The 10020-nt window shown below is 40.2% G+C and overlaps 1 protein-coding gene across 1 annotated transcript; it reads left to right on the forward strand.

Moving 5' to 3' along the window:
- Positions 1-2145: 2145 nt before the first annotated feature.
- On the forward strand, positions 2146-3809 carry LOC147632721 (uncharacterized). The gene is made up of 4 exons (XM_086807548.1): positions 2146-2305; positions 2818-3048; positions 3182-3291; positions 3450-3809. The coding sequence occupies exons 1-4, from the start codon at positions 2162-2164 to the stop codon at positions 3532-3534; spliced, it is 570 nt and encodes a 189-aa protein (XP_086663674.1). The 5' UTR covers positions 2146-2161; the 3' UTR covers positions 3535-3809.
- Positions 3810-10020: the final 6211 nt, after the last annotated feature.

The following is a 10020-nucleotide window of genomic DNA, read 5'->3' on the forward strand; positions in this document are numbered from 1 at the left end:
TTTTTATTGTGCATTATCGACTTTCAAAGATCATGTGGAAAATGTGAAGTTAAGAACAGGACATCCAAACATTGTTTTCTTGGAAAGAGAAAGTCTGCTAGATGACAAAGGACAAAGGAGAGCTTAAATAATAATGGGAGGAGAAAAATTTAGAGAGACAATTTCAATGCTTGAAAAAACACAAAAGAAGGCAGGATCCCCTATGTGAGATGAGCCAATCAATGCCTTGTAGGTAGAAAGATTGTCTTTGTAAACTACCAAGAGGAAGAATAAAATAAGACATGCACATTTTATTTCTCGTTTATTAAAGCCATTTATTAAGATTATTTTCTTTGTAAACTACAAATAGGAAGAATAAAATAAGGTAGGCATGTTTTATTTCTCATTTTTTAAAGACATAATGGTATTGAGATACTTCATGCTTTTCAAGCAACACTATACACCATTTTAACATGAGTGGTAAAGGGAGAGAGAGAGAGAGAGAGAGAGAGAGAGAGAGAGAGAGAGAGAGAGAGATTTAGGTTTTAAATGGGTTCTATGCCAAATTGATCATAATATATTTATATAACTTCATGATGAGGAGTTGGCATCCACACCTTTACCCCCACATTAAAGGATTTTGGATGGGGGAGTGCACATTAGTTTGTAACTCCATTGGGAAGACATGAATTAATAATGCCATAACAAGCCTGGTGTGCAAGGAAATATGTGTTCGACTTAGCCTAAGGCTACTACCTTGTTGCTTGAAATCCTTCTCAATTTGGAGGTGGAAATATAGTTTGTTTGATCAAATGCAAAAATAAGATGTTGATCATAAGGTAGTACAGGGAACATCTCTTGTATTGTAGACATTTTGTATGATTCAAAGCAGGAGGGTTTCTCTGACACTATTACATATTTGGCAGGACAAGCTCAATGCTCATTTAGCTTTAACTTTGGGAAATCATCACACATTTCCCACACAATTACATTCGAGTCACCCATATTTGCTCATTAGCCTTAACTTTAGGCAATCATCACACATCTCTCACACAACCAAATTCACATGTCTCTTGCCATGGCATAGTTAACTACATGCCCTTTGCACTTTGAATTGTGTTCATGCATGCCCACACAAGAACATTTGAGTCACCCATATTTGCTCATTCGCCTTAACTTTAGGCAATTATCACTCACACAATCAAATTCACATGTCCCTTACCATGGCACAATTAACATGCATGCCCTTTGCACTTTGAACTGTGTTCATGCAGCTAATCTTGGCTAGCTTAGTTGCATGAACAGTGTTCATGCAACTAAGCTAGCCCTTTGCACTTTGAATTGTGTTCATGCAACTAAGCTAGCCAAGATTTTTTGACAATGTAGTGTGATTGCGATGTGTTGAGAGCTAGTATTGACTTTGGTCGGCATGAGTGGAACTTTGACGAATCAATGGTGTGAACATATTGCTAACTTATGCTGTCGTGCATGAAGAAACTTGTATGAAGAAAATGCTTATTCAAAGTGACTTAGATTCCCCTTTGACCCGTGGTGAGAAAGAAAGAAAGTTAAAGTCTATGAAAGACCCAAAGGATATATGAAACCAAAAGTGAGACATTGGTTCCATGGAATACTGATGCAAAAGGTTAGGGAAGAAGAGTTTCCCATACACCTACCCTATACATGGAGGGTTGTCAAGTGCCGTCGCATCCAAGTAGGGTAAAAATGAACGCTACAAGGAGTTGGATATTGTGCACAAGTTTTGCTTCATCGGCGGTAAAGGAGTTCGTAGCAATGCTCGAAAAAAACATATTTTCAACCAATTAAAATAAGGACAACTCTTAAATCTATCCGATTTTTGTTTCCGAAATCTCTACTATATGCCGGTTTTATAACTAAAATATATGAAAAATCATTCCTTAAAATAAGGGCTACTCAATATCTTAGCCGGTTTTTTTTAAATTTTGGTCGATACAAATACACTAGAATGCCGTTTTTTTCGAGCACTAGAACTTTGTAGTTACACTGGAGGTGTTTGTTGTAGATGAAAAGTGCCATTTTTGGAGAGCCGTACATGTGCGACGCTCAACCCACAACGTGTAACCAGGCTCACTCACTAGGTTTGGTTTTTTTCAACCACATCATCACCCAAGATTCTGCGAGACAAAGGAACCGCCCGCTTATGAAATATCTTGTGCAAAGTGGGCGGACAAAGCAAGGCTTGTGTGTACCTTCGGCCCTTTTATGCCTTACAGCCACCAAACATATCATTAGTTCTGATCTTCTACAACAGCAACTCTTACAGGAACAGGGCCATTACCTGCAGGTGAGTCCTGTCCCTCTTTGAACTCTTCCGCAGATCCTTTTGGCCTCTGATCTGACTGATGTCAGGGCTTTTGTTACTGTTGAGTTTCTAGGGTTTCTGTATATCTTTGTACGTTTTGTCTCCCAGCTATATGTTCTTTGATTTGCCCGTGTAATTTAGGGTTTGTTCCATGTCGTTTATTAGAGTTTGTTCCATGTCGTTTATTAGAGTTTTTTCTGCGTGCTCCGTGTAATCTAGGGTTGTCTGTGTTTCTTGAGTTTCTGTGCTTCCATCTGCATGTAATGTTTAGGGCAAGCATTATCGCTGTGACAGGTTGTTTCTTGGGGGCTTTCTTGCCCTGAAATCCTTGTCTGTGTGTTGTCAGGAGCAATTTTGCTGTGTTTATTAGGGTAGCTGTGTGCTTCTGAAGGTTTTAAGTACTGGGTTTTTCCTTTTTGTATGTGTTTTTGTTGTAGTTTGGGTTTTTTTTTTCTTAATTTTTGCATAATGACAACTGGTGTCTTGTCTTGCAGAGGGTCTCGCTAAGTTTCAAGTCTCATCTCATGGCTGCCTCAGCTACGTGTAACTTCTCACTATGTCCTATGGGTGTAATTCGCTCCTCTCCCCCCAAGCCTGTGCATTGTGTTCACCCTGAGAAGTTAGCTTTACCATCAAGAACTCTCAGTGGTCGCCACTTGTCTGCCCGTCGTGCTACGCAGTCGCATGTTGCACCCACCTCACAAGATGCTGAGAGCGTCTTCAAGGTGAACCTGTTGGCCCATACTCAATTTTACTCTCTACTTTGAAGCTTAAGCAAACACAGCTATTATACAAGTGCCGTCTTAAATGGTCATGGTTATGGGGGATGGGATGTGACATTGTTTTACTGTTTCGCAGGTATTTTCGGATGATGTCAAGGGAATTGTATGTTATCGCAGCGAAACCGGGGAAATTATATGTGAGGGCCTAGATGAGGGCCCCCACTTCTATCCTCCCTCCGGGTCTAAGTAAGTAGTCTCATGCAGTACCTCTTTTGCATCCTCTTTCACTTGATGCACTGGGTCTTGTTATGGCAATCAAAAGAAGATTCTATTATTTTTATGGTGTTGGCCTTATGGTATGCAGACATGACTTAATTTGTTCACAATGATTGCTTTTTGGTCAGTGAACTGCCTTCTAGCATTTACATGCCTGATACTCAGGCAGCTGCAATCCTGCCTATTTTTGGAGAGTTGATGTATGAAATCTGATGTGCGAAGGAGTACATGGGTGCACTCTTCTGCAAGGGCAGACTTGCAAAGTTATATGAAATTCTCGTGTTTCTTATATGATATAGCAGATGAGATTTAGAAGTGTGGATGGGTATGTACAGCATGGTTGGTCTGCTACTGGTGTCTAATGCTTTGTATTACCTCTAGTTTTACATGGTTTATCTGAAGATAAACCTGGAATGTTGATATATTATTGTATTATGTGAATTGAATGGTTTATCAAAAGGTAAATATTATGTCAGTATACCATCCTAGTGTCTGTAAGAATCTTAAAGCACCAAAATCGTCTGGTGGAAATGGGTTTCTGGAATTGATGATGCAGGGCTAAGAAGCTATCCACATGCGGGAGCTCTGGTGAGAGGCTTAAGATTTGTGTCCTTTAGACAGTGTAGTGCCGTCAAGGCAGTTCTTTCACACTGGTTTGAAGTTTTAGCATTTATCATGTATGTTGTCAAAATATCAACCAAAGGTAATTGTCAAGGTGGTTGCCTTGAGATGCTTGTCCTAGTTCAATTCCCTTCTGTTGCATCAGGTTGGCAGGTAGGTGGAGAGGTGATCGTGAACATGTTTGGTTGAAGATGGTCGAAACTTAGCCTGAAGCTGGGCGATGGAACTTGAGTGGAGGGACACGAGATACAAAGGATGTTGCCTGTTCCCTCCTGTGGGTGGGGGGCGGGGGGGTGGGTGATGGGTTATTCTTAACCTTGGGAAATTGTCTGCCTTTGACATTTTTCTTTAAATTGCAGGCTTAGATGGCTGTAGTTATGTTCGGAATATGCTCTCTTTCACTCATTGAATTGGCAAGATATTTGGAATTGTACAGATTTGTTGGAGACGCAGTTGTGTGTGAATTGCACATAGAGTTGTCACCTTGTGTATAACCTAGCAGGTATGTTGGAGCATGCTGTTTCTCCTTTATCCAGCCATGAGAGGTTAAAGAAGTAGGAGGTTGGCAGCCTTCCATCCACATTTCTAAGTCACATAGTACAGCTACTCACGAGTGGGGATGGGATGGACACAAAGATGAGAGTATATTAAGCTATGCTAGTCATAAGCATATAGTAAACAGATTAATGCTAAGCATAATAAACACAAGTGAAACAAGCAAAGAAGTGGATTGACAAAAGTATTAAACAAAGCCTAACATCTTATCAAATTCCAAGTCGTGATGTCGCTTAGACTAATGTGCTTGTGCACACATGGGTTCGAGATCATGTAGATCTGCGCTAGATCGAAGCTTCTATCTTGATCAAGGACCCACTAAGAACAAATTGTCCATTGGCTACAAATGATTTCATGTCAAAAATGTTGTTTGGTTTGGACAACAACTATTCCTTTACATATAGTAAGGCTATGGAAGGTGAGGAGTACAACATATAAGTGATATAACTAGTGTTATGAGTTATCACAAATTTCACCAATAATGAGATTGTATTGCGGTATACTCTTTGTAGGAATATTTCCTCTAGGAGTATTTTTGTGTGCAGAAGATCACGGATTCATAATTACATGCTTGTCACTCATGTCATGTTGGGGATGAAGTCACAGAGTTTAGAGAAAGTATATTGCCACCTATGCCATTTTAAAGAGGCAACCGCCAAGTCATAGTAGGTGATGCCACTAAGTCATGGCTTGATTCACTAGCATATCTAGAAGGCAAAGGGTGGGTTGACTTATGCCACAAGAAATAGGAAAAACAATGCCACGACAACATAAACTACAATTGGACACTCAAGTACATGCTTCTCTATCTGAGCAACTGGTGGCGCTCGGTAGTTGGATTGCCTCATGTATTGTGATGTCTTGGCAAAATGTCCATTCCTAGAGGGATCTTAAATCTTCCATAGGAAAGGAGGTGATGTTGCATTCTAGAGTTGCCTCTTATATTTTTTTACCTTGGTAAAGGATTCTACTATATCTTTGTGTATGATATGCCAACTATGTTTTTGAAATCTTGAGAAAACTCCTCCATTCTTGAATAGGAGTCTTCTCCATGTCTCCCTTGTGATCCTTTGTTTGATGTAAATTGGAACCTTCTTGTTGATGTGGGTTAAGGGTGCGAATACAAGTTGTAATTTTCCTTTGTTGGATGGTTTTTACTCTCTATGTGCCTATATTGATGCCTCTATGGGTAGAGATTCCAACAAGCTCTATATCACATGCAAGAAACCCCAAGTTGTTGAGTTGGGAAATGTGGGCTCCCCAGAAATTAACTTAATTAATGGCCCCTTACTAGTTTCTACACTGTGGTCGATTTGGGCATTTTGTCAATCAGTGTTTATTCCCAAAAGGGAAAGGCCTTGGGAGAACTCTAGTAGGTAAGGAAACCTCGAAAAGTCATGAGAACAAGGGAGAAAGTGTCCACATGAGGAAAAGTATCGCATATGAGGATAAGTTATTTGACCATCAGCCTAATGACTCTACCAAAGAATGTGATAAGGTAAAATTGATTGAGGAAGGGTGGTCTAGGAAAGGCATAGGAAAGAGAACCCAACTATTGGTAAAAATAAATCTAGAGTGACCCCACTAGTGGATTGTTGGTAGCATAGTTTTGGTGGGTAAGAAGGCCAACTCTTATGGAAAACCTCCTCTCCCTCTTCCGCTATTCTTTCTAGGAACTCATCTGAGGTCCTTTAGAAAGAAGAAAGTGAGTCTTCCTCTCAGCAAATGGTCTGTTTGGAGTGTTGACCTGGTGGCAAACCACAGTAGGACCAACAAATATTTCACAGACATAATCAGACTATTGCATAAAGAGAGGACATGGTCCTTGGGTTAAATCCTTAGCATAAATGCTTTTCATCTTGGTTTCCATTGCCCCATGCTTCTTTTGCTTAGATATTTATAACTTATAATAAGCATGAAGCCTATCAAAGACTCCTTTATACAAGGGTTAAAAAAAAATCGACAACAAATGCAATGCATGGACAACACATTTATTGATTGTCTCAAAACTAGGTAGGCTTGTAGTAGGTAGGTTTATAGTAGGTAGGTTTGTAAAGATGTAGAGAATGTCTCTAAGGCTTAGGGGGATTTTGAGAAAGAAAGAAGGATTTGGAGGTTTGTAGTAAGTAGGTTTATAGTGTAGATGGGAGGAGATGGGTGTGAGAGAAAGCAAAAATAGATGTAGAGAATGTCTCTAAGGCTTAGGGGGATTTTGAGGATGATGATACGATGGGTAGTTATGGGGTGCAACTTGTTATTTGTTCATATTCATTGTCACGTAATGCGTTTAGTTAGTCAATGTTTTGTAAAACCCCAACAATGAGGAGAAGCCATGGTTAAGAAACTTGACACACAGGCCTAATTTAGGCCTATGTTAAGCCCCTGCAATAATAAGGAGAGGCCATGAATAAGAAACTTGACACATAGGCCTAATTTAGACACCAAACAATGGCCTTATTGGCATGTGTGTGATTCCCTTGAGTCAAAAGATAAGGTTTGCAACATAGAAAAGCATGTACTTTTGGTGTAAGCCACTACACATCTGATCAAGCTATGCAAATACTTTCTAAGAGCCTTGTTCTCTCCATCATTCTCTCTCTTCTCTCTCTCTCTCTCTCTCTCTCTCTCTTTACACACCATGGAGATCTTCCATCCTCCATACTTGGGATGTCTTGATTTACAACATGGTATTAGAGCTGGTTTAGGGTTATTAGGATTAGCCTTCTAGGGTTTCTCAGCCATGCAATTTATCGCCCAGCTCGTCTTCACCTTCTCTATTACTGTTCACCTAAGCGAATCTTCAGCCTTGCTGCTGCCTGCAGGATCTTTAGTACTTCACTGTTGCTGTCACACAACCACCTACTGGTATCACAGCTGCAGCATCACCTACATCTTTGCTTAGCCTCAGCCGCCTCTAGCTTGGCCCGTTCGACCGTCGCCTTGCTCTACCCAGTGTTGTGTCTCCTGCACACCACTGACCGTGCTTTGCTGGGACGTCTCCTCGCCTCTGGTGCGTTTCTTCGATCTCTGGTTACCACCTCCAGGTGCCTCTCAGCCTGCACACAGTAGCTCCCTGCAATCTAAAGGGTCTAAGGGGGAGAAAAATTAAAAGGTGGTTTTTAGAGGGTGGGCATCCACAGGTGTGAGTGACCAAAAATTAAAACCATGTTTTTAATTTTTGGTCGTTTTTACGTAGCACTCATACAATGCACAATTTTTTTAATTTTTGGTCCACCAATGTATATATATATGGCTAAAAGAGGCCAATGCACATTTCTAAAAAATGGTGTGGTTAAGAGGAAGAACATATCTTTCATGGAAATGGCATATTGCATGGTACCAAGACCTTACCTTTATGAATCTTGGAATGACACGAAGCCCTCTCTGTTTGTGGTTTTCTTGCTTATGCCATTGTGCCTGAGCAACAATGCAATAAGTTGATGATAAGGTAGTAAAATGAATTTTATGGGATACAACCCAGAAAATGGTATAGACTCTACCATGTGGCCCACAAAGTGAATTTTGGTGAGTAGAGATGTCTGTGTTGAGAACTTAGTTCAGCCCATGCTTTTATGTAAAAAACAAAAAAAATGTATACTTACACAAGACATCTTTGATACACTCCTACCTTCATAAAATGCGGAGTAGCCATATGTGGAGCAAATGAGTACTCAACAAGGTGCTACAAGTCAGTCCATATAGGCTAAAAATCAACTTGAAATTCAGCCCCTAGATCAGCCTATTGTTGATGAGGCAATTATGGATGATGCAATGGTGGATGAGGAAAGGGTAGCCATACATGCGCCCGTCTGCCAAAATGGCTGGTGTGCAGACATTATGGGATAACAAATTAGTTACTCCTTTACCCAGTAAGGCACATGTAGGTTCTCATCATGCATCTTATTCTTTTGTGAATCATGCTCTCATTGCCAATATATGCAATGAAGAATATAAAAATGATCATTGTAGGGCATGCAAGATGAGTACGAATCAATCCTTAAAAATGACACTTGGTATTGAGCAGATTTACCTTATGGGGGTAAAAGGCCATTGATACGAAGTAGGTATATAAGCTTAAGCATAAAGCTGATGGTAACATTGGTGGACCACTACAAGGCAACCCTTGGCCTTGTACATCAATGTGGGATAATTCCCCTTTCTCATGTACTCACCCGCTACCTCTTCCTTGTGTTTAATGGCACCACATTTCTCAACACTCCCTCCTTGGTGCCATTTTCTTAGGCTACTGTAAGGTGGTCAGATGTGAGTTTTATAACATATTTTCACCCCCTCATTTCTAACTTGGCTGGGTAACTCAGAGGCTCTTTTGGCTTGGCTACTCTCTAGCTCAAAGGTTATTTTAGAGAAAGTCGGGTTGATTTTCACTCCCCCAAGATGCTACTTTGGCTACTCTCTAGTGGTCAAGTGTTTTACATTCGCATCACTTTTCCTAGGTGCTATGAGAACGTTTGGTTCCTGTGCTACTTTGGCACTTCCTCTCTCATAATGCTACTTTGGCACTTCCTTTCTCATAATGCTACTTTGGCTCTAGGTGAGGGATGAATTTCCAGCTTGGATACGTCATTGATCCCAGAGGCTGGTTACAAGCACTTTTTGTAAAAAGTCGGATTTTTTACAGCAAATTTTGTTTAAGAAATAGGTAGTGGTTGGTATCTCCTTTGTTGCTCAATGTTGCTAGTATCTCCTTTGTTACTCAATGTTGCTGGTTGCTTGAGATCTCCTTGCTTTTGCTTGATGAAGATCCCTTGTTGCTTCCTTCATTCTTCATGGCGATGTCGTGTCCTTCTTCGCATTGTTGAATGCTTTCTGGCTCTTTGGCTTGACTCTTGGCTCTTTGACTGCTTGTCCTTCCTTGTCTTCGTGTTCACCTTTTGGCGTTGTCTTTTTCATTGTGTCTTTGGTCTAGACTTTGTCACTTGATGCTTCTGCGTGCTTTGATGCTTTGTATATGAGTGCCATGCTTTGATGCTTTGTATATGAGTGCCATGCTTTGTAATGCGGTCACTCCATGCATTTGTGCCCTTAGCATGCTTAGAAAAGTGTTTAATGCATCTTTTCTTTGCTTTTGATGCTTATACACATGTATTTTCCCATGTCTGATTTCCCAAGGATTTAACCCCTCCCCAAATGATGCTATGAGTTATAGATGCTTGCCATTTGAGAAGGTCTTACCAATGAGCTTGTGTTTTACTTCACTGGCAGTGTCTACTCTCGTATAAGATTGGCAATGTGCTCTGGATTTTCTTGCAACAATGATTTCAAGCTATCCTAAATGATTAAAATGCAAACTATGTGCTAAAAATTGTTCTAAATGCGGTAAAGAGGTACTCAATTGAGCTATGCAAACAGATGCGATGAATCTTGATGCAAGAGAGAACTTTCCACATTACATTGATACTCCAATTATCCAATTTGGACATTAATTTAGCCTAATTTTTACTAATGATATACTAATGCTAGTGATTAGTACTTAATCAAAGTGATAGAGTAACAAAATTTGGA

The sequence above is a fragment of the Cibotium barometz genome, chromosome 13, assembly GCF_041138505.1.
Source record: "Cibotium barometz isolate CiBa-2024 chromosome 13, ASM4113850v1, whole genome shotgun sequence".
NCBI classification, from domain to species: Eukaryota; Viridiplantae; Streptophyta; class Polypodiopsida; order Cyatheales; family Cibotiaceae; genus Cibotium; species Cibotium barometz.